Genomic DNA, 21,611 nt, shown 5'->3' with positions numbered 1-21,611 from the left:
TTAATGTTAGTTCCTGTTTGCAGTAGGTCTGGTTATTACTATGTGTCAGAGATGTCAGCTAATACGAAGGTGGGAGACAGCAAACGTAGGTTTTTATAGCTCTTAGAGCTTTCAGAAAATCATTTTCTATGCTTTTCCTTTTTCACCTTTAAAAAAAGGGGGCATCCATGCATCTTTTTTTGCCAAGTGTATACAGCTTCAAAACTTGGGTTTCTTGGTAATAATTCATCCAGTGTTGATTCTGGCCTGGATTCTGTGTGGTCATCTTTGTGGAGTAATAAGGTTTGCAGTCATGAGTCTTTCAGTATTGTTCCCAGTGGCCCTTGCACAGGAATACACTCTTGGAGTAGGAGGTGTAGCTCTGGAGAGTGGACTTGAGCAGCATTTGCCTTGCCTTTGAGTAGCAGGAACAATGTCCAGGAAAGCACAGGAAAATAAGGTACTGAGGGAACAGCTCTGAACATTATGGCAAAAATGGATAAATCTCATACTTACAATGCCGTATCACACCTGTAACTACTGTGCTTCAGCATGCAAATGGCTGCTGAGGTAGCAGAGAATGTGTACTTGCTGCCTCTTCTCATGTGTAATCAAAAGGTACAAATGAGGAGGTGTCTTTGCTGTAAACTGGGTCACTGGGTTAATAGAGTTTTGAAAATACCCCCTCCTAACCCGTGCCATTAATATCTCAGCATCCGTCTAGATTTTAATGCTGTCATATGCCTGTGATGTGCATGTCTGTCATCTGCTTGCTCTGAAGGTTTTCTCCCTTAGTAAATACTCTGTGTGATAGAGATCACTGCTGAATGCAATAGGATGCTTTGACTGGCAACAATCCGTCTTCATTTGACCACTAAATATTCCATTTCTCTAGCTAGTGAAAGGCTTGATTTAGGATAGCAGCTCAGTGACTGTTCCAGACATGGGTTTGAAAAGGTAATATTCAGCTGCACTTGATACAAATTCAGCTAGGTGAGCTTTTCATGTTTCTGTGTCTAGTACCTGTTCCCTGTTCTTTTGTGTCTCCTGCCATGGGTTTGACTGAGACACTCTTGTATGGGTGGTGTTTGCACTGCTTCCTTGCTGGGTTTTAGTGTGTTCCCTTTCATAGTGATTCAGCAGGAAATTTTAGGTTTTAGAGGGAGGAGGATTAGGGGAAGCAGTTAATGAGCTGTATTTGCTGCTCTGTCAGAAGAGATGAATCTTCTCTCAAGTTTACAGATTACTAAAGTTAGGAGCTTTATCTAAGGGATTTGAGATGAACTGTTCTCTAGGACAAGATGTCTTTCTCATTGGCCATCCTAGAGAAAGCCCTGGTGATGCTCTCATGTTAGACAGCTCATATAGGTGGAAATGGATCCCTTCCCTAGTGCCTTCCTGAAGGGTGCTGGGCTTGTTCTGAACAGCACTGCTGACTTTGTGAAATACAACATTAGCTTTACCTTCCTATTGATTCAAGCACTAAATACTTCCTCCTCCTCCCCATACCTTCTAGGCGCAGGAGCTCTGTTGGCTTTCTGTGCTGCAGTCTAGGCAGGGTGGCTTGGCACACTGTTGCTCCTAATGGTGCGGCATTTCCCAATCTGATAATGGGAATGCGAAAGAATGCTTTGCTCCTGGGTGTGTTACTCTTTTTGGCCTGGTAGGATCTTGCAAGGCGGTGCCAGATGCCTGGTTTTCTGAGCAGCAGGGCTGCAGATGTCACATTAAGGAGGACTCAGTCCTCCTTGCCCTGCAGCAGCAAGAGCTGAATGGCCATGACCTGATTTTGTTCATTTTCAGATGCACTTCAACACGTTTTTTCTTCCCCTCCCCTTTCTGAGAATTAGGAGTCACTCTGCCTTTGCTATTATGGATCCCCCTCTCCCTTCTTAAGTGCATCTCTCCCAGAGAGTTCACACGATCAAGCTAACCCCCTTTCTCTCATGTAACGCAAAACCCATCTACTCCAGGTAGTCAAGATTACCAGCTAACTTTACCTGTGGCTTGTAAGAGCGATAGGTTATAGTTGCTGTTGTGGTTAGCAAAGCAAAAGCCATTTCTCTCTGCTTACATTGAAGGCAGTTGTTCTCTCCACCGGCTCCTTTAAATCTTCCCCCAGCCTAGATCTTAGCAGCCAGGTCCTGGCCACCCTGAAGTTTGTGGGATCATGCTTTGACTTCCATGGGGTAATGATTTTCCTGCCCATGTTCAAATGACACCAACTACCAGTTGCGAAAGGAGAATGGTAAATTCATTTGTTAGCTGCTCTCTCTCCTGCGAGATTTACTTCCATCAGGGATTTTTATAGGCTAATGCCATGTCTTTCCTGATGGGGATGTGTGCTGAAGGAGATTTATTGTTCCTTTCCTAATAGATAGCTGTAATTTGATTTCACAACAACTATGTGTGAGAGAAAGCGATTCCATTGTGCCACCACACAGCGTTGGGAGCATTTGTGGCCGTAGGGGCATTTGAATTAAAGAGAGTAAAGGCTGCACATCTGCTGCCCCCCACCCCTATTCACAGAACAGTGCTAATCCTAAAGAAAAGAGAGCAATTAGCTTGTAAACCCTTCCTGAACCCACTGGAAGATTAGCCATTTTCAATTAAAGCATTTCAGCTGGAAAGATAATGGGCTAAAATTTCCAGCTTTTAAAGTATACTATTATTGACCATGTGGGTTTATTTCTGTCAATTTACATCCTTTGTAATTAGCTACCCTGGGATAATTAGGACTGCCTTGCACCATACCCTGTTTCCCACTCTTTCGCCTTATAATGCAAATGGCAAACTGACTTCGTGGTCCGTCTCCTGGCCTGTTGCAACTAGCCCAAATCCACTGTTGTCGTTTGGACCCACGTTGGGGATGAGCCCTAAGCTGTACTTTTATGGGTTATTGTAACTCATGAGTAAAAGGACAAACCTTTACACACTGCTGTGAACGTGCCGCAACTGTTCCCGGGGAGCCCGGATGGGAGGAGGGAGGCTGATCCCATCTTGCAAGCCTGCAATAACAAGTAATTTGCAGTCCCTTGGGGAGCTGCGCACGCCCTAAAGCCGAAATACTTCTGTCTATATCACTGGTATATAGCACTTGGGGCTTACCTGGAGCTGTGTGTGGCTCTGCTTTGGCCCAGCTTGGGAGGTAAAACTTCACATGCTGGAGCAGGAGCCAAGTGGGCAGATGGGAATGCCTCACCCCAAAACACACGGCTGAGCGGCTCCATCCGACGGCATCCGCGTGTTCCAGCACTTCTAAGAGCTGCATTGCTCCTCAGGGTGTCTGGGTAGAGCCGGGAGCCTTCCTGCGGCAGCAAGGGAGCCTGACCTGGTTTCACCCCGTGCTGGATAGCCATCTCTGCTTGCTTACTGTGATTGCTCCCCATGTTCCCTGCAGTTACCGCACGAGCGCAGCACTGGCATCACTCAGCATGGGGGAGAGGCTGAGGCTGGAGCCAACAGCCAGCTTGTGGCCTCATCCAGTGCTGGCCACTGCAGTGTCCCCCCCTCGAGTGGGTATCCCTGTCTGCACCATGTGCGCAGCCTTGCATCCCCTGCTACCACAAGTTAATGGGATCAGCTGTGTTTCAGGGGGGTCTTGTGGCTCTTTGGTCACTATGTGTGACTCTGGAACACAGCTGTGCCCATGCTGCTGGTAGTGGCTGGGCTGCATCTAAGCAAAAGAAAGAGAAAGGCTGATCTTTTAAGGACCTGCTTGGCCATATAGGCTGAGGTGCCTGACATGGCAATTAGCCCTCTGGCCACAGCCAAGGACTTCTGAGTGAGGCAAGCTCAGTGAGCTATCTGAATGAAAACCATGCAGAGCTCTGACTCCTGGGTGCAACGTGGGCTTTTTCCGAGTCATGAAAACTATTGGTATTGCTCCTAGTTCTTGGCTGTCTCCCATGCGGATGTTGGCCAGGTCCCACCTAGCTTTGCCTTGTCTCCTCTAGAAGAGTTGCGCAGTGTAGATACTGCATGGTAGTGTGTAAGAGTGGATATAAAAGCCATTAAAGCTTTTCTTGTTTGAGGAATACAGCTTGGTGCTCTTGGGATCTCACTGGCTTTATCAAGCTACTGATACTGTCTTTTTGCAGTCAGCACTTTTCCTGCTATTTCTTTGTTGAAATGCATATGAAAATATGCCTTGGAAAATGTTTTACATCTGAACTAGTTAATGCAGCACCTTGGAGAGAAGGTGTCTGATGCAGAAGTACAAATGAAGCCTCATTAAGCAGGAATTCAGTGGTTCTACTGAATGCCCCAGCAATTAAATTTCATCTCGATTCATATGCAGGTCAGGAGAGTCTGGAAGGAGAATAGAGGAAACAAAGCACTGTGGCTCTGTACTATGTAAATTAGTGTTAACATGGCATTTCATTTATTGTTAATGCATTGTTACACTGCTACTCATTGAAAAGAAACTCTGTGACAATTGCTAAGACTGATGACCCACTTGCTTATTTTTCCATCTGTGTTGGCAGCATTGCCTCCGAAAAGACCAGTGCCAAGATAAATCTGTTAAAGGGGGAAGATGCAGAGGTTTTTGTTTCCACAGAGATGACTGGAGTTGGATACTGACTTAGTGTTAAGACTTGTCCTTTAGGCTGCCGTAAGCTGTAGCGTTGCCTCTCTCTTGGAGTCTGATGAGGCATGGCCACATCCCTGCTACTAGGACACTTGCTTCGGACTGGGGCTTTCAGGATCACGAGGAACAAATCTTCAGTTCCTACTACTGGAAAAACCTGAGCTCTTGTTGAGTGTAATGTAGTAAGGGGTTCAGAGATGCTGATGTGCTTTGCAGCCCCATCAATGCATTCACACCTCTGCTCCCACAGGGCATCTCCATGTTGTCATTTGGACTTGGAGTCTGCTGTTCTATCTTTGGAGGGCTGAAGTGCCAGCTCCTCATTTTCTGTCCTATACAAATGTCCACAGCAGGATATATTTCCTCTCTTGTGTTTTAGATTAACGTGGTCTTATGCGATGGAACTGTTTCATCTAAACTGCCTACCCATAGTGGGGAAGGAGGGTGGATACTGATGGGTGCTAATGCAGACCCATCACTGTTTTCATTTTTAGTGATATTCATAAAATATAAAGAAGAAACAGCATTTCTACTGAAGAGGAGAGGCCATGGACTGGTTCTACCAGGGCTGTACTGGTGCTGATATTGAGGTGCCAAGTACAGCTGCCACACATTCAGTATAAAGTGAAGTGGTTTAATGACCTTAAAACTGGGAGCCAGTTCCACCACTGAAGAACTTAGACTCTTATTTTTCCCTCCAGCTTTTTATCTGTGAACAACTTGCTATCATTCTGTTGCATTGATCACTAGGAGCTGAGAAGATGGGAGCTCTTAGGCACTTTGGTTTCCCTCAGTTGTGTGGTGCTGCTCTTGGTCTCAGTTTCTGCAGGGTTCCTCCATTCACACGTAGTTCTTTGAGCTGGTTCAGTGCATGTTCAAGATGATTTTACTTGTGTCCCAAAGTTGTTTTATATCTGCTAGCTACATTAATATGAAAAATTTGAGGAAAATAAAGCCAATTAAGAGCATGTCAAATGGGGGTGTATCTTTTGCCCAGAAAAAGTGTTTTTCTGTACAATACAGCCACAAAGATAGAGAATGGGAGAAATAGGCACTATGTAGCTGAAAGTGATGAGCTCTTTTTCAGATGCTGTGTATGCAGCTTCCAGAGCTCTGCTCCTTTTGGACCAGGTCATAAACTCCCACCTTGTCCTGGCATTGGCAGGTGGTTGCCAATGCATCATTAACCTCCTGCTGCATTGCTTATTGCTGTGTCTTGTTAAGCTCATCTCCATTTGCCTTAAAAAAATCCTCGGAAAGCTGAGATTCACTTTTGTTGGGATGACCTCTGCTAACAAGGTCCCTGAACGCACTCTTTTGTATCATTAGAGCTGGCTGGGGAATAAAGGATCTTGTACTTTGCTGCAGCCTATTTGTCTTCCACCATTTCTCTTACCCGCACTGGAATCCCCATCCCTGTAGTGTCCTACTCTGATTACCCAGACAAATATAGTGAGCATTTTATTGTGCTTCGGTGGTGGAGGGAATGGATGGGGGTCCTGGAATTACCTCTAGCAGTGCTCTCCATCTCGGTGCTCTGCGTGTGTGTGTGCAGCAGGGGCTGTAATTGCCTCCTGGATGAGTCAATTTATCTTTCAGTGTTCATTACGTGTAATAAGTTAATGTTTAGGACTGGCTTATGAAATTTGCACTTAAAGGAAAGAATAATCAAGGACTTCTTCCTCTGGCTCCATTATTAAACTGTTTAAATACCCTTTTCTTTAAAGATTCATTTTAAAGTCCATTCCCACTTTCCCATAAAAACGTATCATTAAAACAGTGCTTTATATATATGTAGCGGCATTTGGGGGATGTGTGGGAGAAAAGGGGCATCTGCTTGGATCAGAGATGGGCCCTGCTGCATCCCTCAGGCTGGCATGCAGTTGTCTGGGGTTTCTAAATAAGCACAACTATGTAGAACTGGAGCAGATGAAATGGAGCAAACATGCAGCCAACGGATAGCTGGGTAATCAGCTGTGAAGTCTCTTCCACCATGAGAGTGATGGACTTTCCTCTTGTCCCTCCTCCTCCTCCTTGTCTCCAGCAACCAAAAGTCAATGAAGGAGGGATGTAGGCTCTCCAAGCCTCTTGATTTTGTGCAGAGAGATGGGTTGGAGTTCCCAGTAAGACATAGAAGTACTGGGTTTGCTGTGCCAGAAACAAGCCTTGCCAGGGTGGATGAGCAGAGAGACGGGTCCCCAGCCCTAGGCAGACCCTGATGGGCTAGTATGTATTTTTAAATGGAAGAAATAGGATGGGGAGAAGGAGATGGTGATGTAAAATCTTAATTTAAGGTTTAAATTTAAAAGGAAGCATCTGCGTCAGTCCCTTCTGCACCTTCCTAGCCCACAACAATTTCTGTTGCTATTAATATGACTTTACATGCGGTTAGAACCTCGGTGTTTCTCTGTGCACTGTAAGTGTGGTTGGGTGTTTTTCCTCACCATTTTCCTGTGGCTGACTGTTCGTTACGTTCATTCAGCTGCCTTCAGAGAGTCTCCTGAGACTTCCTAATGCGGAGTGATGTAAGATCTCCATGTTCTCCCAGGCTCAGAGCGTGTTCAGCATAAATGGTCCATTTCGGGATCCTGCTGGAGTGTTTCGGAGTCCTGTGTCTTCTGACAAGGATGCTTTTGGATGTGGTTAAATAAGTAATGGTTTAAATTGCAGGAACAAAAACCCGTCAAGCAGTGGACTAAATCGTTGATATTCTGAAGAGCCCGTGGTCTTCCCTCTGTTGTCGTCCCCATCTTGTCTGCATAAAAGTGTATCCTGTAAATGTCATCCCAACTAATTAAAGCCGGGTAAGGTCTGCAGCTTCGTTCCCACTGTTCTGGGAGGGTTTGTAAGTTGGCTATAGGGAAAGATCTATGAAGTTCAAAAGCAAGACAGCGTACAAGGAAGGATAAACCAAGCACTCGTACATGTGTGCTTGTGTGCTTCTCTTTACTTGTAACAAACCAATTTTGCTTAAAGGTCAGCCTGATCCTGAGAAGAGTAAATACCCTTTTCTCCTGACTGGTGGCCTATTGACTGGTAGCACCTCTTTAGTTGAGTGGGTGAAAGCCAAGAGCTTTCAGGATGGGTGTTTCCAGCAGGGACAACCCAGAAGCTGTTCTAGCCATGGACTGTCCTAAGCCCATGCTGTCATTCTGGTCAGTATTTTATAATGAAGGAGGGTCCAAGAAAAAGGGTTCCCTACACTCTCTTTCCCCGTAGGGTGGTAATAGGAGATCAGGATATCCCAAGAAAGCTGAACTGAGTTTTTTTTCCCTTTTTTCCTGTGGAAAGATTTTCTAAACATTCCCCCATCCCCTCATGTGCCCCTTCTTTTTCCAATGGGCACAGTGTGTGGGTAAAAACCAGGTATTCTTAGGTGAGACTTGTGTGTAGTTAACATTGCCAGAACATTTTTGGGGAGCTGCTAGTTCTGAACAGGCAAGCATTAAGCTTATGTCAAGAGGTACAGAAGGAAGTACAGCGTGTTCATGAAAAATCAAAGCTCTACATACCACTCCTTGAGTTTGTTCAAGTTGAGGTTGATGCCGCCCACTCTTTTGACACCTGTAGATTTTAACGTCATAACATATCTTTTGGGGCTGCCTAATTTTGTTGGTGTGTATGGTGTGGACCCTATTCCTTCCCCATTAGAAACTCAGGCTGTTCGCTTCAACCGGTTGTAGTATAGTGCCACCTGAAACATGAAGAAAGTGTTGCCTTTATTGCTTTTGGCCAGAAACCATAGAGTAAACATCCTCTCCAGGCTCCTGGTGTGTTGGTCTCTTGCCAGCCAGCTCAGTGAATGCCACAAGGAATTCGGGGTTTGAAATGCCAAGATGTCTTTCATTTCTCTACTGGCAGCAGAGGAATGGGGCAGCTCCATCCAGTTCTCACCCACAAAACCAAGCAGCTTCAACTATGTAGTAGACCTGCCCTCTCATACCCTTTCTTAATGCAACAAATATTCTGGGAAGAATTCTATGGTGGCATAAACAGGAACAATCGGGTTTAGCTTTTCTTTAAAGCATCATACTGAAGACATCCATTTCGTGGCATCCAAAGCAATGGGCTCTTCCCAAATTAGCAACTTATTGTTGTATTTGTGCTTTTTCCTTTAAGATGAGATTTCTCTGCAGCAAAAGCATTAATAGCTGTGTGAAAAGTTTTCCAATTATAAATTTTGGCTCAATTACTAATTAAGTCTATTGTCAGACTGAGCAAGTTCTTAAAAACAAATTATGGACCAAAATATCTCTTTGTAAGTAGGTTTTTTTACTTAGTAATTTTACTGCTTTTGTATTAGTTGTCTGTGCATGCAACAGCTGAGTTTGAAACAAAATAGAGATGTTGCTGCATTTCAATCCAAGGAAGAGCTCTGGCATTAGAGCAAATCTCAGTTCTCCTCCTCCACACGGATCACACAGAGTTAGGGTCCCTAGGTCTGCAAAATTTCCTGCTGGCACATCTGAATGTGTTCAGGCCCCTTTGATTTATCCTGATTTGTTTCCTAAGGAAACAAGACATCACCTTGCAGCTTCTCTGTGAGCTTCCTTCTGAATTTGTAACCTCTTGGCCACTTTCAATCAAATCTAGTAGAAGTTTCAAACGTAACTGGACCCTCACACAGAAGGGCTTTTGTGCCTTGACACATGCTTGTCTTGCTCTCTCTTCACTGTTAGAGGGTATAATCATAGAATTCCAGACTGGTTTGTGTTGGAAGGGACCTTAAAGCTCATCCAGTTCAACCCCTGCCACGTGCAGGGACACCTTCCACTGGAGCAGCTTGCTCCAAGCCCCATCCAACCTGGCCTTGAACACTGCCAGGGATGGGGCAGCCATATAATCCAGGTGATACCAGTTCCTGAGGTAATAGAGCAACTATGGAGAAAACTACTTTTAGGTTGTAAGCTGTGGGCTGGTTGGTACCAAGAGAGTTTGTCTTACAGCTTGATCGAAACGGAGACCTGTGTTCTGCTGCAGGTGGAATGCAAGCCCTGTGCACACCCTCGCTGCCTCCCATGCCTGGGACAGTAGCATTACCTGCACGCTCTGCATCTCCAACACAAGTTAATTTGGTTCTCATTTTAATAGCAAAGGAAGCAGACACTAGTTTATTATTATTACAATTTATTTCTGGTCAAAAACCATATCTGCAGGACCAGCAGTTTCGGGCAAGCCATGAAGCATCGTGTCCTGGAGGGCCGGACTCCCCATGACCAGCATTGCCCCAAAGCCTCCCCTTGCTGAAGTCTGTTGCTCATCCACATCCTAGCCCAGGACCTGCCTGTGTTTTGGCAGTGCTGGTTTCTCTGCCCTTCCTAAGAAAGGGTTAACCTGAGCTTACAGAAAACACTGTAGGCAGGACATAAGACTGCAGCTTCATACTCCCTTTACTAGCACTGCGTGTGTGTTTAGGAGGCAGTGTAATGCTTTGACAGCAGCTTGACATTGCCTTGCAAGGTGCTGGAGGCTCTGCAAGCACTTGCCAAGAGGGGGTGGGGGAAGAGGAAAGTGTGTCAGGCAATACTGCAGTCCCAGCCTCTTCTTGCATTCAACCCCGCTGCTGCTGCAACTTGAGGTTTGCTGCCAGCCAACTTCTGCTGCTGGCTCCGAGCACTGCACAGAGGCAGCGGGACCCTTCCTTTATTTCTCCTCCTTATTCAGCTTGATGTTTTTCCCTGCCTGAAGCCCCCATGAGACCCCCGGAAGGTCTCGGGCAGCAAAGGGCCAGCACATCTCAATGGGATGATGTCCGCTCTTGACCGGCGGGGCGCGAGGTGGAATACCGCTGGGAATGAAGCGCACGCTCGACATTTGCTGCATCTGCCGGCGAATCAGGGTTCAGTGGCTGCGTCCCCTTCAACCAGCTGTTCCCTTTAATCACCGCGCTTCCAACTTTCCCGTTGCCATGCCTGATGGCCAGCCGAGCCGGCAGAACTAGCACGGGATTTTTGGGACCCTATACCCTTCGTTTTCCTATTTCTATCCCGGACTGGCAGATCACACGTTAAACAGCCATGTAAAGACACTTCTTCCTAAAGGATTGCTTCATTTCTGAGTCCTCCCAGCCTGGAGTGCCCAGGACGATTCCTTCCCTGTTTTCCCGAGGAGCAGCGTGTACGCTGCAGCTCTGCTCGGCTGGGGGAGGCAGCCTTGAAAGTGAGCCTGAGCTGGCCGGGAAGTGATTCCAGTGCAGGCAGGGAGAGGGAAAGGAGCGGCTGGTGCAATTAACTGAATGATTTGATAGATAACAGCAGACATGCTTTGTGGACTGAAAAAGGATTTGCAGTCAGACTTTGGTGAGTGAGCCTGTCTGTATTCCCCCCCTCCCTCCTCCAGTAGTTTACTTTTGGGGGTTTATTCTATTTCCTTTAACCACTGTCATTAACTATTTCATGGGCTGCACTGAAAGGGGTTTTACAAATCCAAACTGTGACTTAATAGCTTTGATTTATGAAATATATCTCTGCTTCTCCGGAAAGAATTTCTCCCTGTGACCACTGGAGAGTCCCCTTTGGGGTGCTTCCCTCCTTCTCCAGCTGGAAGACTGCTTGACATAGGGGCTATTCTGAAGGCACCCATGATATCTGGGAGCCTTTATAGTCGGTTTTGCTTTATTTAAAAGGACCCCCCCCCCCCAACTCTAAGTGTAGTTCTTTAATTTTCAAGATCGGTGTGTAAATAAATGGGCTGGGCATTCAGGATGGTGAGCAGAGGACTGAATGGGGGGGAAATGTGGGTAAAGGATTCTGCTGAACATGATGGGATTGCTGCCATCACCTCCACCTCTGCTGTAATCTACTATTACCTTGCCTAATAAATATTTCAGCTCCTGCTAGAAATCTGTCACTTCAGTGAGCTGCTGACCCCTGTTTTAGAAACCTGAGGTGAGCAATTCACTACTGCCATGGGGTATAAAGAATTCTATTTCACTTCTGCAGGAGGGTGGGTGTGTTAGATGAGTGTAGAAGGGCACCTTTATGAAGGGCACAGTCACCAAATCCAGACCCTCGTCTTTCCAGGATGGACAGGCTCTGGTACTTCAAATGGGGTGCAGTATTCAGGTAGTTTGTTGTATGCTGTAGCTCTCTGCTTGTTGCAGCTAAATATACTGCATGGAGCTTGCTCTGATGCAAGCATTTTCCTTCTGAAAGCAAAGACATGGGAGTTGGAATTGCAGAGGTAATTTATGGTTTGTGAATCATTTTACATTGCCTGAAGTGATGTAGTGGGACTGACTTTGTCCTCTCCTTGGCCTCAAGATGTCCTAAAGCATGAACATAACTGAACTGGTTGCCTGCTACCACAAATGGTGACTAGATGCAACATCCGCTCACTATAGCAGCACAGCAAGGAGTGATGGGGCTTATTTTAGGCTGGCTGAGACGTGGCGATGAGTTCTGGTAGGCAGAGGGAGTATGGGTGCGTGATTTAACAGGGCAGGAATGCAGCCGCTCCATGAAAAGATCAAAAGACAACTTGGCAGGAGCTCGCATCGCTCCTGGGGCTGAGCCATAAGCTGGGGCCCTACCTCAGAGGTGGTTGACACTGACTGTGCTGGAGGAGTCTCCTGGAGGCCACCAGGATCATTCATCCAGTTTTCTCTGACACATCATCTGGCGCTTCACACATGCGGTTCTCAACGATCACTGTGTTGCTGCGAATGGTGGTGGTGTCAGGGTTTTGGGTATTTGAATGAGGAATATTCCTGCTCTCAGCCCCAGCCATTCTTGGAGAACCTTGGGTCAATATTGTGCATGGCTCTGGCATATACAAGGGAATGGTGCCGTCACTGAGCTGGTAAGGAAACCTTCGTGCTGGTATCAGACCCTTACAGCTTGTGCTGGTGGGGCTCCTGAGGACCAAGGCCATGCTTTCATCACATGGTGCTGTTTTCTTCAGTAGCCTGCAGATGAGACCATCCTTAGTACCAGCAAAGACACAGAGAGGGGTGGACAACCATCTTGTTTCATGTCTGCCATCCCTTCTTAGTTTAGTGCACAGATATAAAGCTTTGAGGAGGGATGATTACAGTGCATTGGGTTTGGCTTTGCTGGCGTGTAAGGGAGCTCTCTTTTAGTCACATGGCTGGGTTCTTAATGTGTTTTTTCTCCTGATAACCTGCTTTTTCATGAGACTCATCTCATCTGGAAACCACCCAAGATGGAAGCAATAAAGTGACTTGTTACCGTATCACTCATTTTAGCATTTTAAACGTGATAGGAAAACCAGAAACCACATGGATTGTTTCTAAGAGGATCCAAGTGTTTCAGAAGTGCACCACCATTAGGGTTTTGGTGATTTCTCTCCTCCAGCCAGTCTTAAAAGTTTTCTGATGAGACATTTTAATAATACTGAGCTTTTGTTTCGTCATTCAGAACAGAAGGACCAGAAAATGCAAGCTAGCAGTGATGCTTTGGGGAAGGTGATGGAATCGTTTGCTTTCTGATCAGAGTAAGCTTGTGTGTATCACAATGATACCAGTGTGTTTCCAAAAGAGACCTTTCATCTTGCAATAGAAGACTTCCTAAAGTGCTTTATGGCCTTTCTGAAGCCCAGGAAGATTCCCTCTGTTTTGCTGTAGCAAACCTCATGTTCAGTCAGTCCTTACTGCAGGAGTGGGCAGAACGACAGAGCACATGGGATCTCCTTCATGCTGCTCTAGGTGACCAGCTGAGGGTCCCATCACATACCAGCCTGAGTTAAATGGTTGATTGCCTACAGCAGAGACCGCTTCAGAAGTCCCTTTGTATTTCAGATATATGCATATAGGTGACTTCATTCTTCTTTATTTTTTAACATATGGTTTGTATAGAAGGCAAAGGAAGACTAAAGGAAGATGAGGACATTTGGTGCTTTTCTGTTCAGGTTTGTTGTTTTTTTCCAGCAAAGCTGTACCCTTTATTTGCAGGGTGGGAATGACCAGGAAAAGAGCCTTATTAATAGATCTTTGCCCCTTCCTGCTTGCTGGTTTCCAGGGAATCAGCTCCCCTGTTCTGTCCTGTTCTCTGCTACAGCCCCAGACCTTCCCACTTGTCAAAGAGACAGGAGAAATAGAGGAAAAAATGTCTGAAAGGGATGGAAAACTAATGCGAGGAGCTAGAATTAGACAGGAGGAAATCTTCATAGATAAATCTCCTAGGAAGAAAGATTTTATCTTTCTTATTGAAGAATTTATCACAATAGTACTCTTTAATATAAGTCCTGCTCGTCAAGCTGCTTGCATCACTTGTCAGCTTTGCCTCAGATGCAGCAAAATGGAAGATTAAAAGAAAAAGAAACTGGGGTGTGCGTATCAAGAAAGACATCCCTGGGTCTGGAGCTGAATCACAGTGATCTTCATTTCCTTAAGCCAAAACTGGGCAGAGAGAGTTTGTCTGGGCCTGAGCTAGCATTGGCCGTAGTTTTGTTACTCTCTGTCCACCTTGCGTTTGAATATACCCATGCTGCAAACACCACATTAGCTCAAATTCATTCACTAGACTTAAGGAAAAGCTTCCTGCATCTGCATTTTTGATGCCATCGCTTCCTGTCCTAGCACAGATGATAGAGTACTTCTTCCCTCTGTGCATCACTCTTCTGGATGTCTGACGAGAGCAATAACACTTTCTTTCCTCTTTATCATAGGCAGCTCATTTCTCCCCCCAGTCCCAGAAGTTGTGATCTTCCAGATATCTGACCAGGCTGCACTGATTTAATCTGAATGAACTCTAGCTATATCACATCCTGCTTAAACTGTGGTACCCAGACCTGGGCACTGCATTCAAGCTGAGGCTTCTATCAATGTTGTGTAAAACAAAAGGATGATTTCACAGCTGTTGCTGACTATAACCACCCTTCTATGTAAAAGGGTGTTAGTTTTTGTTGCAGCTGACATGGCATTATGGAATTACATTTGGTTTGCAGTCCACGATATCTGAAGAGTCCTTCTTCAGCTGTCAGTTAGTTTCTTCCCCATCCTTTATTCATTTGATTGCTCCTTCCCAGGTCTGGTAGCTCGTATGCACCTCTACTGAATTGTATATTTGGTTTTGCAACATGTCTGAATCATTCTGGATTCAAAATTCACTTCCCAGCCTCTTTCCAGCCCCTCATAGCTGGTGGCTGTCAGCAAACTTAATAGGAACAATCTCTCTGCAAGCATCCGGGTCATTTGATGAAAACCTGGAGTCTTAGCAGGCTGGGGATGGGCCCATACAGCACTTGGATTAATACATCCGTCCCTTCTGATTGTGAACAACTGATGAGTTTTCTCAGTGTGTGGTTTTCCAATCAGTTTTGCAAACACTTCGTAATCATCTATCTCCTGCTTCCCAAACATACTTGTAAAAATAGCACGTGAAAGGGTGGCAGAAGCGTTTCTAAAACTGAGATATAGCAACTTGCATTTTCTGTCTATCCACAAATGTTGCTCTGTCATAGGAATTGAGTGGGCATGACTTATCTGTGGGAGATCCAGATTTGCTTTCAGTCATCCTTGTCTTCTTTTAGCAGCTTCCACACACAGATGGCCAGTTCCAGGAACTGAAAGAGAAGGTGATGGATTTCTCATACTCTCGCCTTCACCCTGGTTTGGTTTGTTTCAGGTTGAACATGGCATTTTGCTCTCCGACGGTGCTGTGACTTCTTACCTGTCCTTCATAAGGTCTTAAGGATACCTGCTGATGGCTTCAGGACTTTGGTGGCCAGGTCTCTCAAGTTTTGTTGGAACTGGATGATCTTAAGGTCCTTTCCAACCCTAACTATTCTATGATTCTGTGATTCTGTATTAGTATAAAGGAGTTCTTGCTCTTTTCTAGAGATGACCCATTCCACCAAAATTCCTTTTCATAGAAGAAAAAATACTCAAGCAATTTCCCAGTTTTTTTTGGCCTTCAGGAATGAATTATCTTTTTATTCAATTTTCCCCTCCTGTATGGAGGTTACAGAGATTTTCCTCTTAAAGGTTGTGCTCATGCATGTCTCATTAGTGCACATTTGTTAGTAGGAGGCTGTTCTTTGATGCAAATCAGGTAGGTTTAGTAAGGATGTCAGTCTATAGTGTCAAATGAACAACTGCTCTTTAGGTCTTCTCTCCAACACTGTTGGAGTTCAGTTTCCAGCCCAGACACTAACCTTCCTGCCAACCTTCTTAAGAAAACCTCTTTGCTGCTGGAAGAGGTGCTCTCTGAGTGACCCATAGCAGGGGACTGAGTTTCATGGGGTGTGTTGAGTTTTGCTTTTGGTTTTATGTCCAGGTTTGTTATTCTTTATAATGTTCTGTTTGGTTAATCTCTATAAGCCAAGGATAACCTTTCTGCCAAAGCGTTTGCGTATGTTAGGGCATGTAGGATTTAATTTATTTGGAAAATGGAGTGTTAGAATTGATATTTGTACATGGATGCCAAAGTTTATTGCTTGTGATATTATCTGCTTAACTCAAGGATATAAATCCTACGCAGAAGGTCAGAATATGGCATGTGCAGCTTGGAGGGAAAGGGTGCCTGTGCTTTTGTCTTTAGGCATGCGTAGGTGTTTCAAACAAAAGAAGCAATTAAAGCTAACAGGTAATAATAATCAGAAAGAGGTATTGGCACAGAACTGCAGGCGAGAAAGTAGAGCAAAAATAAATATTTAGCAACATCCATCAATTAAACGCTACCAGGCATAAGCGCGTTTAAAGCTCTTTTCAGCTGTCAGTTCAGCTACTGCCTAATTTTTAGCATGTGAGTAATCCCATCAGGGTAGGCATGGTCTTAAGCCTTGATAGGACCCCCAGGTCATTGTATGGCTGTCTATTCAAGATGGCAGAATGCTGTTTCAAGACAAGCGTGCTTACGTGGGAGTTAAGGAATCCTGGGTTGGTGACAGCCTGACTGCCAGGCTGCTTCTGACTTTGGGTTTTTTTAAGTACTATTATTATTCTGTTCATAACAAAAAAGCACCAACCAAGCTTGATATTCTCAGCTGCCAGATTTATGAATCTGTGCGCTTACAAATCAGTCTGGCAACTCGAGACGTGCAAAATCACAGGGGATGAAGAAATTTCTCTCCTTCCATTCGCAACAATTGCAATCCCCGAGTTTATTTCAATGGAAGTGTTTTTTCTTTTTCCCTTTGACCATGTGTTTTTGTTCAAGGATCTGATAATTGCACGCTTGGAGGCGATGGCTTTTCAAAAGCATCTTTCTGAGCAATTTTCAACTGGAGATGTGGGTAAAAATATCTCGCCAGTTTTTTCCTCAGAAGTGTTTTCACTAATGTGCAATTATGAGCTCTGCCTTCATTCAAGTCATCCTGGAAGTATTTGCTTCACAGGGAAATTCGTTTCCTAGCTGCTGTAGATGCCAGCATAGTTGGCAGCTGCAGGTGGCGAGGAGGGAAAAAGAAAAGGCCTAGAAATGAAAAATGCTGTGAAATAAATTGGTCCCAACACCTGGAAACCATGAAAGGATGGAATACCATACTCTCCTGTTAAATCATTGTTAAACTGCTTTGCATGTCAGTCCCAAAATGGCCTTGTAAATTATTTAGTATAGCTGAGATATGAAGAGATGATCTCGCTTAATCATGCCTCACAGCTGATCTGTTTCTTACTGTTCAGGTTCATGAAATCATGTTAGAGAGGTGGAAGGAGTTGTGGTTTTCTTCCCAGCAGTACTCTGGCTTCCAATCTCAGTGTATAATTAATACTTGTGTGGTATATCTTAATGAAGCTGTAAGTTAGGAGCTGGCTCAGGTCTGGGGAGAGCAGTGTTGGCGAGAAGGGCTGTGGAGCGGTTACAAAGAGAATAAATATGCTTTTGTCCTGGGAGGCAGGAACTTGTGCTGGTGAGAGCAAGATCAGGCTCCCTGCTGCCCTGGCGTATGGATGAAAATGGGATTCGCTGCATCTTTCTGCTTCATTGCATCCTTCTCTTTCCCAAAGGAGGGAGGTAGATCCCCGATGGGGTGTCTGCTGCTGGTTTGGATGTTGTATGCCAAGTTATTTACAGCCATTAAGCTAACTGACTTGCTTGATATCCCAAATGACTCTTCTCTTCCAGCTTCTGCTCCATCCTTCGAGCTCTCTGGGTGCCCAGGGAGCGCACAGGTCCAGCACACTCATCCCCTGCCCTGAAGGAGCTCTCACTATAGCAATGGTGGGATGGCCCAGCTCCAGTCAGCTGCTTGCCCCAGCCAAATAGCCGAGCTAATTCAAGGATCTGCTTCTCTGTCTTTGAGCAACCATGTGCATGACCGTACAAATGATGAAGCTCTGAGTCAAACCTTTAACAGGTCCCTACTGTTGCACCACCAGCCTCGGTGGAGTTGTCCCAGTAATGAACCTGCTTCTCTATGAGGTCTCAGTGGAGATCCCCTCCTTTCCTGCTGTCAGCACAATAGCTGATCATATATGTTCTTTATTGTAGTGAATGGTTCAGCCTGAAATGTGGGGGACATGGCCTGCTCCTGCCTGCCCTGGTGATTTATAGAGGGTAATTTCTTTGTGGAATGCAGTGCTGTTTGGGTAGGGTTAAACTTTTGGCATAAGATGAATGTACATGTTCTGGTAAAGGTTCCCCCTTTCTTTTCAATAATGTACTGCGTTTCCCATATAACCAACTGTGTAAACAGATTGTGTTCCTTCCTGACTTGAAACGTTGCGCTCTGTTGCTCATGCAAGAGTGCCTGGAACCTGCAGCCCAACAGCCCCCAGGCACAGAGGGGGACAACACATGATGTCTCCAGGCAGATTCTCTGCAGTTTCATTCTCAGCTGACTCCTCTGCAGTGTACAACGAAGCCATCGAGTGTGTGTGTATGTGAGGAAATCAGTGGGAAGATGCTCAGGTACATATAGAGCTGGATCTGTTCGGGTGGTGGCGAATGTCACCCACTCCAGAGAGTTGCTGTGATTTGTAAAGCTGAGCAAGAGGCACGAGACAACAGAGAAATTTGTTATTAATAATAATAACTTAGAATCACAGTAACTCCCCTTTCCCCTTGTGTTTCAGTTACCCCCTATCTTCCCACTCAAGTGAGTTCCCCCCATCGCTTAAAGGGCGAATAAGCATTCACCTTGCAGGAACTGGGAAATAAAATGTTTTGGAGGCTGCAGTGGAAGCAAGCAAGCGGAACTCCTTTCTCTCCTTTCTCAAAGTCCCTTTATCATTCAGCAGCTGACTTGAGCAGTACTATGGGCTGTAATAGGCAATTAGCTCCTAGCAGATTTATGTGACACTGCGTTTTATAAGCAAACAATCATGTGTGTTTAATCATTAAATGGATCTTCTGTATCTAACATTCATGGAGCTGCTCCCTTCTCTTCTGTCTCCCGGTGCACACACTCAGCTCTCTTGCACCAGTATAAACCCGTAGACATTCGTACTTGTGCAGAACTGGTGGAAATGTCTTACTTGGCAGCTGCCTTTGGTTCTGGCAGGCAGTGACAAGAGGTAAGTACTTGGCAGTATCTGCTCTTGGATACATCCAGACTCCCAGCTAGAGGTTAGCATGGTGGGAATGGGAGATGCCTCATGCAAGAGAATATTCCCCCCTAACCATGAGGACCATGGTGTGGTGAAGGGCTGGGCAGGAGGCTGCACAGCACCTTGTTGAGTCCGTACATCCAGTGATTGCAGCATTCCCCAGATTTCCGGAGGTTTGGGAAGTAGCCAGTTTTAGTATTCATAGTTAATTTTAGGTATACCTGCATACGCTGCTCTTCCACACCTCTATTACACACTCCACAGAACCTGCTGGTTTTAATTTTTATTAGCACTGTGCCTTGTTGAATCAAAATTAAGTGGGTATTTGGGAAGCATAACATGAGGCATTGCACTTAATGGTCTGTGTTCCTGAATGAAGAAGGGCTATCACACGAATCTCCTCTCTTCCCAAGACTCTGCAGTCTTTAGCGACACCTGAGTTTTCCCTGAGTTCCTTGCTACTTCCTATCCTCTCTAAGCTGTAAAACTCTCAGCTGCATCTTTTTGGGACAGATGCCCTTATTCAACCCTTCCCTTCTTCTGAAGTGGAACAAGTATTCCCTTAGAATGAGGCAAAAATGACTTTTTCCTAGTCCTGGCCATGAGTCTGCCATGAGCCAGTCCCTCTGGCTCTTTGTGATGCTCAGGAGAGCTCAGGCTCTCACTCATCAAATTGCAAGTGCTGTTGTAACCAGTGTCCCTGTTCCCCAGCCTGTTGCTTCTGTGGCTGGCACCCTGCTCCCAGCTAATCCTTTGGCTGGGATGATTTTGGGTTTTAAACATATGAAAAGTCCAAAGGGAAAATTAACCCACAGAATGGTGGGGCTTGAGCTCTGCACAGAGCAGGGTTTACACTGAAATCCCAAGGTGTTTGCTCACTGGTACTCACAAGAGCGAGCATCTCTTGTGAGCCTTTCAGAGGGTGGCAGAGCCCAGCTTGCAGCAATTTGTTCTGATTTTTCCCAGGAGTTTCCATGCCTTTTGGAAGTTCTTGTGCTGGTTGTGCATCTTCCATGCAATGTAAAGCAACTGGAAGCCAGTACAATGGTGTGCATGAAGGCAGCTACATCAAGCACATGGAGTGCATTAATGGACCAGTGGTCTGCTGGAGCGGGGTCTTACCCATCTTTCATACTAACAGATGTTTGCTTTCATTGTAGTGGTGCTGTGCTGAACTTTAGGCACCAGCCTCTTTGGAGGTTGGGATGTCAGCAGAGCACGCAGCCAAGGCAAGGCTTGATGGGAAGCAAGAAGTAGGGCAAAATCAGGAGCAGGGCTTGTTGGAAGCAAGATTTAATGGGCAATTCAGGCAAGTTTTTAACAGCTGTTTTGATGGGGTCAGACTGCACCAGTTCCAACATCAAATAACTTTGGGCTTTGAAACTTTCCTATTTCATCTTGTTGTCCTGCTAAATCTGATATTCCCTGGCTCTTTGATTCCTCTCCTTCTCCCTCCCTCCTTTCACTTTAAGCAAGGCTCTTGCTTAAACTTTCTTTAGTCTTTTAACTATAAGCTTATTCCATCTCTCACACAGCTCTTGCGAATCCTCCTGGCACAGCCAAGAATAAAAGCATCCCAGCCACGTACACGGGCCATTGCATAATAGATGGTTTGTGTGTCAGTCTAAAATCTACATCTGTTTAGATCAGTCATGAAGCGAGAACATCTGTATGTATTCATAGAGTATGGCTTTTACCACATGAATGAATAATCCAACTCCCACCATTTGGTATTTACTTTTCTTGAGACATTGCTACTTAGCTGAACGCTGAGCGGAGAATCACATTTATGGGAATTAAGTCTTAGTAAGGTTTAGTGGAGCTTCGTGGATAAGCTGAAAACAAGTCTAAATGGGGTGCCAGAAATCTTTCTTCTAAAATAGTTAATGCTGTCTGGAACTTCTTCCTTATGTCTTAACTCCCACTGGTTTTAGAGCGCTTTGCATCAGAATGCAGTGCAGATGCAGGATAAAGCACCTGATTTGCAACCTACTGCATTGAATGTATTCTCATGTGGTGCTATTTTCCAGCAGTCTTTCCAGTCCTCCTAAAAGGGCTTCAACCTTGTGGGCTGCATTGTGGACTGGGGGCTCCAGTTGGGGGATTGCCCCATTGCAACATCCCATGGGAGGTACCTTGGTGCGCTGGCCCATGGGATGATGGAAGAAGCTGTTGGAAATATAGTCCCCTCCTTGCTTCAAAGCAAGCTGGGGCCTTTCTGTGTCTGCTTTCTGCTGGGTCAGGCTGGTTTATTCTCTCTGTGCAACCAATGAAGCCTCCAAGCCTTGTATGTGTCCAGCTGCAGGCTACAGTTAACCAGGGTTGTCCTGGACAGCTCTGGTTTTCCATTGCTCCTTTTGAAGCCATAGTCTAGTTGAGATGATCAGATCAGAGCAGTAGCAAGTGAAGTCATGGACAGCTCTGGTATCTACTTTTCATAGTTTGACATTTTTATACTGGTGCTGATGGCATCCTTTAGGGTTTGTATAAATCTGTTTCCTTCCTTCACCCCTTGATCCCTGGCTCATGCTTTTATTAAATGTTACCGTGCTGAAGAACACCTCTTCTGTTGCCTGATTTGCCTGGGGTCTT

The 21,611-nt window shown here is 45.4% G+C and overlaps 1 protein-coding gene across 5 annotated transcripts in view; it reads left to right on the top strand.

Annotated features, from left to right (window-relative positions):
* GRIP2 (glutamate receptor interacting protein 2) overlaps positions 1–21,611 on the top strand; it is a 240,581-nt gene that overhangs the window by 151,897 nt on the left and 67,073 nt on the right. The window contains exon 1 of one of the 5 annotated variants that reach the window (XM_061456091.1): positions 10,098–10,869. The exons of the other annotated variants lie outside the window; for them this stretch is intronic. Coding sequence (XP_061312075.1) covers positions 10,830–10,869 — 40 coding nt within the window. The 5' untranslated portion in view covers positions 10,098–10,829. Of the gene's footprint in view, positions 1–10,097; positions 10,870–21,611 lie in introns of those variants that run through there. 5 annotated transcript variants of the gene reach the window in all.

Source organism: Pezoporus flaviventris, unplaced genomic scaffold (assembly GCF_033815535.1).
Source record: "Pezoporus flaviventris isolate CSIRO_AGI_PZ_B2104156 unplaced genomic scaffold, CSIRO_AGI_Pfla_v1 ptg000021l, whole genome shotgun sequence".
NCBI lineage: Eukaryota > Metazoa > Chordata > Aves > Psittaciformes > Psittacidae > Pezoporus > Pezoporus flaviventris.
Note: the sequence above shows the minus strand (reverse complement) of the source record. Positions and strands in the feature narration are given on the sequence as shown.